This window comes from Danio rerio, chromosome 6 (assembly GCF_052040795.2).
Source record: "Danio rerio strain M-AB ecotype USA chromosome 6, GRCz13ab, whole genome shotgun sequence".
NCBI classification, from domain to species: Eukaryota; Metazoa; Chordata; class Actinopteri; order Cypriniformes; family Danionidae; genus Danio; species Danio rerio.
In genome coordinates this window covers 2294006-2307953 of record NC_141026.1, presented here as the reverse complement: position 1 = coordinate 2307953, position 13948 = coordinate 2294006, and the positions used below count along the sequence as shown (strand labels likewise).

General features: G+C 31.9%; 2 protein-coding genes across 2 annotated transcripts in view; one reads left to right on the top strand and one right to left on the bottom strand.

The window, feature by feature from the left end:
* plxna1b (plexin A1b) overlaps positions 1-13948 on the top strand; it is a 744633-nt gene that overhangs the window by 407663 nt on the left and 323022 nt on the right. The window lies entirely within an intron of this gene.
* myl9b (myosin, light chain 9b, regulatory) lies at positions 681-13215 on the bottom strand. Its single transcript, NM_213212.1, is given in 5 exon segments — positions 681-956; positions 1306-2961; positions 3472-3633; positions 5181-5382; positions 13184-13215. Coding segments are annotated over 3 exon segments (522 nt in total). The 5' UTR covers positions 5365-5382; positions 13184-13215; the 3' UTR covers positions 681-956; positions 1306-2785.

Below are 13948 nucleotides of genomic sequence, written 5' to 3'. Positions count from 1 at the left end.
AATTACAGAAATATAATGAAATTGAAAAATAATTAAAATAAGTAAAACTTTTAATTGAAACAAATGAAATTAAAACAATTTAAATACTTTAAGGTAATTAAATAAATCAAATGTATTAATTTAAAATAAAATGTAACTTAATTTTATTTTGAAAATATTTAAAAATTAATTTTAATTATAAATTAAAATAAAATTGTAAAAAAATTAAATTTTAAAAAATAAAATTGTAAATTAATAAAAAATAATTAAAATAAAAACATTTTAAAAGAAATATTTAAATAACCATAAATTATTTTAAACAAAAAATGTGAATTAAACTGAATACAAACACACACATACATAATTAATTTTTTAATTTAAAAATTAAAAAACTTTTAATAAAATTATTTAAATTTTAAAAATGTATTTAAAATAAAATAATAAATTTATTTAAAAATGTAATTTAAAAATAATATTTAAAATAATAATTGAAATAAATTCAAATTTAAATGAAAAAATATATAACATATAACATTTATAACATTTTAATTAAGAAAAATTGCAATCAATTAAAACCAAATTAAAATATTTAAAAAATAATAATTTACCTGTGACATTGTTAAACCAAATAGAGTAAAGTATAGAAATGACTACTATCATTGATCGCTGCATTCACAGAAATGATTTTAGACATGTTCATATGGGTTTGAGAACATTTATTTCTTTGTGTATAAAATGCATCAGGTTCATATGATGGATAACTTCATGTCTAAGAGCTGCCGCATGTGATCGCACATTTCCTAAACCAGATCTTCAGAGTATCACTGGAATCATAAGTTGTAGTGCAGCTCAAAACTTACATCCCAAATCTGAGGCAAAAATTATATAAAGGAAACTGTGCAGTAAGTATACATTTATATTTAGTCATTTTACTTCCATTAGATGTTACAACAGTTTAATATAATATAACCAGAATACATCAGATGTATTAAAGACAGATATTAAAATTCCTTCTAAAAGCATAAAGTTTAGCATTTTTGTGACATTTCCAATAGTTTAAAATGTCCAGCCACAGCTGCATAGTACATTATTCAACTTACTCAAACATACTGTAAATATTTCATAATTCCCTCATTAAAAAACAACATATATTGTGCATATATCTAGCAATGTAATGCATTTAGCTGTATAAATGTATAATATATGCAATATATGCAAATCACATAAATGACATGAATGTTTGTGTTTGGATTTCACAAATTAAAAATGTAATCATTTTACATACAGTTGAAGATTAAACGATATACCCTGCTAATAGAAGATATTTTCAGACAAATTAGCCTTGATTAAGCCAAGCTGTCTATGTTTAGGCACCTATTAGACATCTATTAAACGCAATATTGCTTGGAGGGCCTAGCAAGCATTTTATGTGTTTTAAATAAGCCTAATAGACGTCTAACAGACATCTAAACACTGACGGCGTGGCTAAAACAAGGCTAATTTTCGGCTCTCAGTAAAAATCTAATTGACATCTAGGAATAGCAAATCAACACATGTAAAGTCTGTGTGATCTGTTTATTTGATTACTATAGTCTAGTTTGGGGTAATTCTTTGACGTCTAATAGACAAGATTTTTCAGACAGACCAAATATAGCCTTGATTTAGACAAACCGTCTCTGTTTAGTCATCTATTAGACGTCTATTAAACGCAATATTGCTTGGAGGGCCTAGCAAGCATTTTATGTGTTAAAAGAAGTCTAATAGACGTCTAACAGACATCTAAACACTGACAGCTTGGCTAAAGCAAGGCCAATTTTAGGCTTACAGTGAAAATCTAAAAGACGTCTATGAATAGCTCATCAATGCATGTAAAGTTTGTCTGATCTGTTTATTTGATTAGTATAGTCTAGTTTAGGGCGATTCTTAGACGTCTATTAGACAATATTTTTCTGACAGACCAAATTTAGCCTGGATTTAGACAAACTGTCTCTGTTTAGTTAACTATTAGACGTCTATTAAACGCAAAACTACTTGGAGGGCCTAGCAAACATTTTATGTGTTTAAAATAAGTCTAAAAGACGTCTAATAGACATCTAAACACTGACAGCTTGGCTAAAACAAAGCTAATTTTGAGCTTGCAGTGAAAATCTAATAGACATCTAGGAATAGCAAATCAACACATGTAAATCTGTCTGATCTGGTTACTTGATGACTATAGTCTAGTTTGGTCAATTCCTAAACACGTCTACTAGATGACATTTTTCTGACAAACCAAATTTAGCCTGGATTTAGCCAAACCGTCTATGTTTGGTCATCTATTAGACTTCTATTAAATGCAATATTGCTTGGAGGGCCAAGCAAGCATTTTATGTGTTTAAAATTAGTCTAATAGACGTCTAACAGACATCTAAACACTGACAGCTTGTATAAAACAAGGCTAATTTTGGGCTCGCAGAGAAATTCTAATAGACGTCTAAGAATAGCTAATCAATGCATTAAAAGTCTGTCTGATTTTTTTATTTGATTACTATAGTCGTCAATATAGACGTTTATTAAATGCAAAACTATTTGGAGGGCCAAGCAAGCAATTTTTGTGTTTATAATAAGTCTAATAGATGTCTAATAGACATCTAAATCTAATAGATTTTCACTGCGAGCCCAAAATGAGCCTGGTTGTAGCCTTGAATATGTTTAGTCTTCTATTAGACGTCTATTAAACGCAAAATTGTGTAGTGGGTATGTTCATGTGTCTGTGTGTGTGTTTCTAATGTGCTGTGGAGCTGCGGCTGACTCTCTTTCTCCTGGTCTACATGTCGTCTTTGTCTTTGGCTCCGTGTTTGAGGATTCGAGTGAACTCTCCATAGTTAAAGTTGCCCTTCTTGTCAATGGGAGCCTCTCTGAAGAGCTCGTCCACATCTTCATCTGTGAAACGGTCTCCCATGGTGGTCAGCAGCTCCCGCAGGTGGTCTTCATGGATGAAACCTGCGCAGATGAAAATCAGAGATGCAGTTTCACAGATAGATGACATGCTAATCATTAATTCACTCATTTTCCTCAGGGGTCACCACAGTGGAATGAACCGCCAACTATTCCAGCATATGTTTTACACAGTGGATGCCCTTTGAGCCGCAAACTAGTACTGGGAAACACCCATGCACTCTCACATTCACACTCATATACTACAGCCAATTCAGTTGCCCAATAGCGCATGTGTTTAGACTGGGGGAAACATCGGGAGAACATGCACACTCCACACAGAAATGCCAGCCGAGACTCGATCCAGCGACCTTCTTGCTGTGAAACAACAGTGCTAACCACTGAGCCACAGTGTCACCAATGAAATCTATTTAAAATTGCAAAATAATATCACAATTGAACCATTTCACTATGATTTAGTGGAAATACATTAAGCTGAAGGGACTTTGTTCAGAATTATTTTAAAATGTGAGACTCTCATATCGCAACAGTGTTGTTTGTTGTTGTTGTTTTTACCAGATCCCTCCTCATCGAAGCAGGCGAATGCATTTCTGATGACGTCCTCCGGGTCGGTCCCGTTCAGCCGCTCTCCAAACATGGTGAGAAACATGGTGAAGTTGATGGGCCCCGGAGCTTCACTCATCATTCCCTCCAGATAATCATCAGACGGGTTCTTACCTGAGCACACACACACATACACACACACACACACACACCAGAGTAAAGTACATCTGTGCTCGTATTCATAAGATTAAGGCTAAAAGTAGCTCTTAACTTAAAATCTTAAAAATAATGTTAGAGTCAGTCCTTAATTTTTAGGCCTCCTGAATTTTTGCTTTAAAGGGAACCCTGGGTTTTAAGACTCTTATGTCTTAATATGAAGTAAACGATACCTCTTTGTGAAATATGTAGAAAAAAACATGCCATATTTAACTTATTCAGGAAAATCCACATTTATTTTGGACAATGGGTGCCGCTGTGCTGACATTTTATCCTACCCATCAGATCATGCTACCAACACTGTATTCTGAGGTTGATTAGGTAGGTTAGGGCGATATTACAGCTTCATATCACACTACTTCAAAATTGACACCGGTAGCAAAATCAACAAGAATGCGCTACTTACTTTTTAAATGGGACAATCTGACAAGGTAGGACAAATCGACAGAACGCCGCCATTGTTTTAAATGATGTAATCTGGTTGCTCTCCCTACTGGTGCTTCTGTTCCTATAATAAATGCAGCAGAACTGCCACAATGTTCTGCTTTTGATTGTTATTTTCAGACAATCTCACTAGATCGATATGCGGAAGCATTTAATGTTATTGTGTTACTCCTTGTGGGAGTGGGGGAATAAATAGTAATGAAGATTTTCCTTCCTTTAGGACGTCTTATTATTTCCTAGTTAAATTTGTCTCAACGGTTTTGTGAACATGTTTTAATAGAAAAATCTTAGCTAACATTTTTACTGCTATTTAGGAGAACAGTTAATGTTAATATGTACTAATATGTTAATATGTAATTATTAGTACAATTACATATACAAATACATAATAATATGTTAATATGTAATTATTATAATATATTATATTAATTATATTGTATTAATTATATTGTATTATATTATATTAATTATATTGTATTATATTATATTAATTATATTATATTATATTATATTATATTAATTATATTATATTATATTATATTATATTATATTATATTATATTATATTATATTATATTATAATAATTATATTATATTATATTATATTATATTATATTATATTATATTATATTATATTAATTATATTATATTATATTATATTATATTAATTATAATATATTATATTATATTAATTATATTATATTATCTTGTATTATATTACATTATATATATTATATTAATTATGTTATATTAATTATATTATATTATATTATATTATATTTAAGCATTGTGATATATTAAATGGTAATATATTAAGAATTAATACAAAAAAGTTTTATTTTATTTCATTATTTTATTTTACTTTATTTGTCTTATTTTATTTTATTTTTTTATTTTTTATTTTATTTTATTTATTAATTTTTACTTTATTTTGTCTTATTTTATTTTATTTTTTTTTTATTATAATATTTTATTTATTTATTTTATTTTATTTATTTATTTTTTTTACTTTATTTTGTCTTATTTTATTTTATTTTATTCTATTATTTCACCCAGACTCACCCAAAGACGCTAGCATGTCGTGCAGATCCTCTTTATCGATGAAGCCGTCTCGGTTCTGGTCGATCATGTTGAACGCCTCTTTAAACTCCTGGATCTGCGACTGGTCAAACATGGCGAACACATTTGACGTGGCTCTCTGAGGCCTTTTCTTGGTGGTCTTCCCCTTTGCTCTTTTGCTGGACATGTTGGCGGTGTTTGAGGACTGGGGGAAAAAACAGAGGATGATCATCAATATGCATTTTAAAATGTTGCTGTAAAATGCACAGTATTACTGGCAAGTTTGGTTCACAGCAAGAAGGTCGCTAGTTCAAGTACCGACTGGGTGAGTTGGCATTTCTGTGTGGAGTTTGCATGTTCTCCCCATGTTGGCGTGGGTTTCCTCTGGGTGCTCCGGTTTCTCCCACAGTCCAAACACATGCGCTATAAGGGAACTGATGAACTATACTGGCCGTAGTGTATGAGTGTGATTAAGTGTGTATGTGTGTTTCCTAGTACTGGGTTGCGGCTGGAAGGGCATACGCTGTGTAAAACATATGCTGGAATAGTTGGTGGTTCATTCCACTGTTGCAACCTTTGAAATAGAGACTAAGCTGAAGTAAATGAACTCCTCGTTGATCATGAAGTTGTACTTTCGGTCCTGTGATCGCACTGAATGACCAGTCATTTTCATATCAGTGATTTTACTGCTCCTGTAGGCACCGTTTCTGAACATCAGCTCAATAAAGTAACCAAATGTTTCTGCATATGTAAATAAACTCCTTAATATTTTCATATCATTTTAACAATGAACGTGCAATGCAAAAAATGAGCTCCCACTTATGGTTTTGTCTTGTTTTCTAATACAAATGTTATCACAATTTACAATGAGGTTTCATTGGTTAATGCTAGTTGGCCTACAGTGCTCAGCGTATACGCTTGAGGTCAGAATCATGAGCCCCCCTGTTTATTTTTTCCACAGTTTCTGTTTAACGGAGAGCAGATTATTTCAACATTTCTAATCATAACAGTTTTAATAGCCCATCTCTAATAACTGATTTATTTGATCTTTGCCATGATGACAGTAAATCATATTAGACTAGATATTCTTCAAGACACTTCTATACAGCTTAAAGTGTCATTTAAAGGCTTCACTAGGGTAATTAGGTTAACTAGGCAGGTTAGGGCAATTAGGCAAGTTATTGTATAACAGTGGTTTGTTCTTTAGACTATCAAAATAATATATAGCCTAAAGGGGTTAATAATATTGACCTTAAAACAGTGTTTAAAATATAATAAAACAGCTTTTATTCTAGCTGAAATAAAACAAATAAGACTTTCTCCTGAAGAAAAAATATTATCAGACATACTGTGAAAATTTCCTGAATCTGCTCAACATCATTTGGGAAATATAAAAAAAAGAAAGAAAAATTCAAAATTCTGACTTCAACTGTATGACTACACCCCATTTTGAAAATTAACATTTTTATTTATTTCTCAGTGAATATGGGTAATATATATTGGTGCATTTCAACAAAACAGATTTATTAAACAGATATATTTATTAAAATAATATTTTACTCACAGAACATCTTTAGAAATGGAAAGATAATGCAATTAAATTCATGCAAAATATTGCAAAAAGAATTACAAACTACAACATTTTAACAAAATTGTATATATTTGTTGTTTCTATACAGTTTTGCTATTTTTGAAAATTGTATTTAATATTTTTCTCTAACATAACTTTGGGCCGCTATTTTTAAAACTGTTTTCATAGGTTATTTTGTTAGATGAGCTCCAGATTTGGTTTCAGTACTGACTAATCTAAAGTATATGCACAAATGTAATACTGTAAAGCATCCGATAGAAAATATTAAGCTAAATGAGAGATTTGTGAGGGTGTACACATACAGTTGAAGTCAGAATTATTCGCCCCACTGAATTCTTAGCCCCCCTGTTTATTTATTCCCCAATTTCTGTTTAACGGAGAGCAGATTTCTTCAACACATTTCTATTCATAACAGTTTTAATAACTCATCTCTAATAACTGATTTATTTTCTCTTTGCCATGATGACAGTAAATAATAATAGACTAGATATTCTTCAAGACACTTTTATACAGCTTAAAGTGTCATTTAAAGGCTTAACGAGGTTAATTAGGTTAACTACGCAGGTTAGGGCTAATAATATTGTCCTTAAAATGGTGTTTAAAAAATTTAAAACTGCTTTTATTCTAACCGAAATAAAACAAATAAGACTTTCTCCAGAAGAAAAAATATTATCAGACATACTGTAAAAATTTTCTAAATCTCTTCAACATAATTTTGGAAATATTTGAAAAAGAAAAAAAAATTCAAAGGGGGCGAATAATTCTGACTACAACTGTATACTGAGCACTGTATTTACTAACATGAACAATACTTGAAAGGCATTTAATAATTATAAATCATTATTTACTGATGCATTATTCAAATCCAAATTTGTGCTTGTTAACATTAATTAATGCACTAATACTTGCCTAACAATAAATGACATTATTTGTATTAACTGAAGTTAGTAAATGCGACAATAACTGTTTAGTAAATGCCTTCATTAACATTAACTAGTGGAACCTTATTGTGTAATGTGATCAAGAAATTCTTCAGTCAGGAAACATTACATTATTAATGCATCAAAAATAAATTAGTTTATGGAAGAAAAACAACATCTGCCAGTAAGATAAGCAACATATTCTTGATTGCACTTCGAGTTGAGTTTATTTCTCTGACTTTAGGCTTTCGCTTAGCTTATTTTAAGTATTAATTTAAAAAGTTTGCACCGAAAAAACAATGCTACTTATGTGCAATATTTATAAGATATAAATGCATCTAAAGAACTGCATATTTATCTTGGTGTAATAACACACTCAGCTTTGCTTTAACAAACTTATTGTATTGTTTATCTCCAGTGTGTTTAGTGAGTGAGTGTAAGATAGAACCAGAAGGAATGTGACTGATTAACTATCTGTGTGTGTGTGTGTGTGTGTGTGTGTGTGTGTGTGTGTGTGTGTGTGTGTGTGTGTGTGTGTGTGTGTGTGTGTGTGTGTGTGTGTGTGTGTGTGTGTGTGTGTGTGTGCGTGTGTGTGCGTGTGTGTGTGTGTGTGTGCGTGTGTGTGCGTGTGCGTGTGGGTGTGAAACCAGAACCAGTTAATCGAACCAGAAGGAATGTAACTAACTGATTAACTATCTATCTCTGTGCGTGCTTGTGTGTGTGTGTGTGTGTGTGTGTGTGTGTGTGTGTGTGTGTGTGTGTGTGTGTGTGTGTGTGTGTGTGTGTGTGTGTGTGTGTGTGTGCGTGCGTGTGTGTGTGTGTGTGTGTGTGTGTGTGTGCGTGTGTGTGCGTGTGTGTGTGTGTGTGCGTGTGTGTGTGTGTGCGTGTGAAACCAGAACCAGTTAATCGAACCAGAAGGAATGTAACTAACTGATTAACTATCTATCTCTGTGCGTGCTTGTGTGTGTGTGTGTGTGTGTGTGTACACATCATCAGAACACAATGTCCAGCTTGACCACAGGATTAAATGCAGGAATTTAGAAATAGATCAGAAGATCAGAGCAACTGCATGAAGGACGTTTTCATGTCCTTATCTCTGTGTGTGCGTGTGTTTGTGTGTGTGTGTAGTGTGTGTATAATAAAAGTCTAGCAAAACGGAAAACATTTGCTTTAATTAATCCAACAGTAGAAAACTCGGAGGTCAAAAAAGAGTCAAATCATCATGGAGGGAAACAGCAGCACACTTTATCTGTGAGTGTTGTACAAGTTCTGTAATAATAGTTGGTTTGTGTGTCTTTAAATCCGGTTTAAATTACACAAGCTGTCAGCACTTAAAATAGCTGATGATGAGTATACTTCATCAGTTTCTCAGAAAGAAATGACTAAAATACAGCGCAATGACAGTGTTAATGTGAAGGCATTAAAGAAACAATGATTAAACTGTGCATTATATTATGTTTATATTTTTAAAACTCCAAATAATGGACAGAAATATGAATTATTGGGGTAAATGTTTAAGTCATATCAACATTAAATTAAACAGACTGAAAATCTAGCTAAATCTATGAGACTTTAAAAACAATTTACATTTATATATTTAAAAATAGAAACATTTGCAGTCATGAATTATCATCTCCTTCTGTTAAAACATCACAGCATTGTTCTGTTATGCACATTTTTCTAAGAGTTTAACTATTATGAATAGTGAAGTATGACCCAAGCATGAAAACAATAGTAAATACTATAGTGATTTTGAGCTATACTATAGTAATAGAGTATTTACAGCACATTGTTAATGAATGCTGTAGTATAGAAGATTGTATTGTTACCTATAGTGAACAGATAAACTGTGGTAAATATTGTAGTATGCTTTAGTTTTTACCACAGCAAACTGTGGTGCACACTCAGAAAAAAACAAAGTACATATAATGCTCCTTAAGCAGCAGGTTTGTACCTTGGTAAAAGTTGTACCTTATATAGTAGAGAAAACACCTCTTATGATACTGATCTGTGCCTTCTACAATTAATGAAGATACACAGTTGTTCTCTTAAAAAAAGGTACATAAGCGTTGAACAACTCCATTACAATATCTATGAAAATAAATATGACTGGAAAGGCAAAGAGATTTTATGAATAATTTCCATATTAAAACATGAATCATCATATAAAAGCATGTGTTTAAAGAAACTCATAAACAATAATTATTATTAAACTCTATTATACAAAACAACTGGTGAAACAAAATGATAGGTACTGTGTACTAAACATTTAAGGCATTTTAATAAACATTTGGTGAGCATTTTCTGATAAATACAGTTTCATTATTGATATCAGCACCTTTTGACGTTTGATTTCCGCTACGCACGTGCGCTGGCAAAAGTCCTGCATATGCAAAGTGTTCATGCAGACATTTTACTATTGTAAAACTAATCAAACATTGTGCATATCTCATTACAATACTTTTGCATAATTATTTACATTTACATTTAGTCATTTAGCAGACGCTTTTCTCCAAAGCAACTTACAAATGAGGACAAGGAAGCAATTTACACAACTATAGGAGCAACAATGAATAAGTGCTGTAGGCGAGTTTCAGGTATGTAAAAGCCTAAGAAGCAACACATTAGTAATATATATATATATATATATATATATATATATATATATATATATATATATATATATATATATATATATATATTTGTAGTACAGTTAGAGGTGGAGCCAGAGAGGCAATTGCAGATTAGTAAGGAAAGTGGAGACTAAATAGTTGGGTTTTTAGTTATTTCTTGAAGACAGCGAGTGACTCTGCCGTTCTGATGCAGTTAGGCAGTTCATTCCACCAACTGAGCAGATTGAATGCGAGAGTTCGGGAAAGTGATTTCTTCCCTCTTTGGGATGCAACCATGAGGCGACGTTCATTCACAGAACGCAAGTTTCTGGAGGGCACATACATCTGCAGAAGTGAGAGCCGATAAGAAGGAGCAAAGCCAGAAGTCGCTTTTGTAAACAAACATCAGAGCTTTGAATTTGATGCGAGCAGCAACTGGCAGCCAGTGCAAACGGATGAGCAGTGGAGTGACATGTTTAATAGAAATTATATTTCTATTTTAAAATTAGGCCAATTAAATGAACTTTTAAGTGATCACAAAGGGATTGTAGGGAAATTGGAGAAAAAAATGTTTTATAAAAATGTTTTCTATTGCAGATGGGAGAATGTGTTTCTGAAACATTTTTGTAAAAAGTGTTATGAAATGTTTAGCAATAAATAGATCTTTTGATTTATTTAAGTATTTTTTATTCTGTATTGTAAATGGAAAGGGTGCATTTAGACAAAATAAACTTAAAAGACATAGTTTAACAAATGTATTTGATGTTTTATATTTACTCAAAATAAACGTATGTATTTTGGATAAAACAAAATGCCTTTAAATAGTTCTTGAAGGAACACATTTGACAGTGTTAATGTACAAAGCGTCTTGTCACTGTAGTGGTGCCTTCATGGATCAGATTTGTACCTTTGATGAAGCTACAATATTCTATCTGCAGGTTTAAAAACCAAAGGTACATTTTGGTTTCCCATGGTACACATCATGTCCTTAAAGGTACAAACTGCAAGCGTACAAATTTGTTTCTTTGTCTTAAGGCACAATTCTGTTCAATAAAAAGGTACTGCCACAGTGACAGGGGTTTGTACCTGCTTTGGTATAACATTGTACCATGTTTTCTGAGAGTGTGTATTGTGGTATAAAATATATACTTGTTGAAATCTTGGTACAGTATTGGGTCATTTGTAGAACCAGACAGAATCTGCAGACTTTTATTGCTTTTTTTGTGTATAAATAAAAGACGTTTGTACAATTTTGTATCTAAAAACCTAATATATGAAATAAAAATGGATACCTTTTTGACTTTTATTTAATTTTTATAATTAAATCCACTTGATTGGTAAACAAAACAAGTCTCTCATATAAAATATCTGAGCATTTCCAGCATTATGGATGTGACAAACTCAAAACATAAATTCACATATAAAGTATGTGTTAGCATTATATTAAAACTTTTGTTTATTTTTTCCAGAACAGCTGACCACAGAGTTAAAGGACAAGAAAAATATTAGTCTGTAAACATGTTTTGTACTTTAAATGAGGAAAATAAACCTGTGTTATGGATGTGACAAAAAAAAGTCTGCGGGTTTACAGTAGACAACATACTTTGTAGAAATTCTGTGAATTAAGCTGCACAACCCCAAATAAAACAATGATAATCAAAAGGATATAAAACAAAAATAGTTGGTTTTATTTAATTGAATATTTTCTCATTTATGGTGAAAAAGTGTCATTATGGATGTGACATCTCTCTGTTATGGATGTGACGAATGTGAAATTGCCACTTGTGTGACTTTGGTAAATCAAATATAATAGTTTAAAAACATTGACAGATGCAGTTTTGAGTATTTCTAAAGTACTATAAAATACTTACACAAAAAAACAAGAAACAGTTTCTGTATTTTGGTGAAAACTTAATTTTTTTCATGGCAAGGTTGACATTTGCACGAAATTGCTTGTCTACTAAAATATTACTTTACAAACTGTATTGTAAATAAATCATATGAACATTTTCATATTAGTTAATAATATTATTAATATATATACACAATAAATATACGTAATGATGGGCTAAAATCTGCCCATTCCTGTGTGCGCAGATTCTGTGTGGGCCTATACTCGTTTGTTATACTGCTATAGTTGTTTAATTACCATAGAGCAACTATAGCATCACCACAACTGATTGATTCAAGTCCTTGGTCCAAAACACTATAGTATTTACGTCAAATGATTATAGTGTTTTTCCAAAACCTCCCACATTATTCTCCTCATGCTTGTTTGTGGCCTCTGATATTTGGCAAACGCACAGATCCGGTTATCTGCAGCATTCCTCATTACTCTCCAGGGATTTCGCTTCACTAAATCTTGCGCTTGTTTGACAGTGAATGTCTTTTTTGTGTCTCTCTACCTAAAAGAAAATCACCAACATAGGCTACACACAAAAATAAATAAGAAATGTGTTCATGAAATATTATTATTTCTTTCCTGTTTCTATATTTACTACTTAATTAATTTATTTTTTGTTGATGAAGTGACTTTACTATCATTGAGCCAATGATTACGTCACACTTTGACTTTTGACCTCAGCCCAACAAAAAAACTCCAATATTGTTTTCCAGATGTGCTCATATATAATCAAAAACATTTGAAACATAATAGTTTCCTTGAATAATACAACTTTAAATGAGCTATGGGCTATCATTTAGCAGGACAGCTGCATCAAAACCCGCAGTATTAATAACTGTACACCAAACCAAGTCCAGTTTTAGCTCCATAACTCCATAACATACGTCACTGGCTCCATCCAGATCTTTCCTCACAGTCCAAACCCCTCCTTAAACTAGCCTTTTAGCACACAAACCCACAATAGAGTTTAATAAACTCACCTTTGCTTAGCTGGTGTGTGTTTCTGTCCCCGTTTGTGTGTTTCTGCTGTAGACAGTGAGACAGTTACACTTACGGCACACAAAAGTTTCTCCAGAGCATCAACTTGAGGGAGAAGCCCCGCCCATTTTACTCTCTGCCAATCAGAGTGCTGCGTTTGCCCAAACAGAGCCCGCCCACAGCAGGGAGTTAGCCATATTAGGGCAAGGAATGTTCGGCCTGTCTCTGTGTGCGACACTCTGAGGAATCAAAAAGAAATGACAGGAAAAGAGATAAGCTGCCTTATTTAGTGAAAACTGCTCTGTCTGTGAGGGATCAACGCGTTTAAGATCCTCATGTGTCTAGGTTAGCACAGGCATTTTCAAGCTTTCAGATGACATAAAGCAGTTCTATAATTGAAGGTAAACTTTGTGAAGGTAAACTTATTAGCCCCCCAACAATGTTATTAGTTTTCACAGTTTTTCCTATATTTATTTCTTCTGGACAAAGTCTAATTGATTTTAGTTTGGTCTACAATAAAAGCAGTATTTAAAAATTTCTAGCTAATTTTAATGTCATTATAATTAGCTCCCTCAATAAAAAAAAAAAAAAAAAAAAAAAAAATATATATATATATATATATATATATATATATATATATATATATATATATATATATATATTCGACTGAATACAAAACAAACTTCAATGATTTGCCTAAAACTAACTTGCCTAACTAAAATAATTAAGTCTTTAATTTGGACTTTAAGCTGAATACTATAGAAACT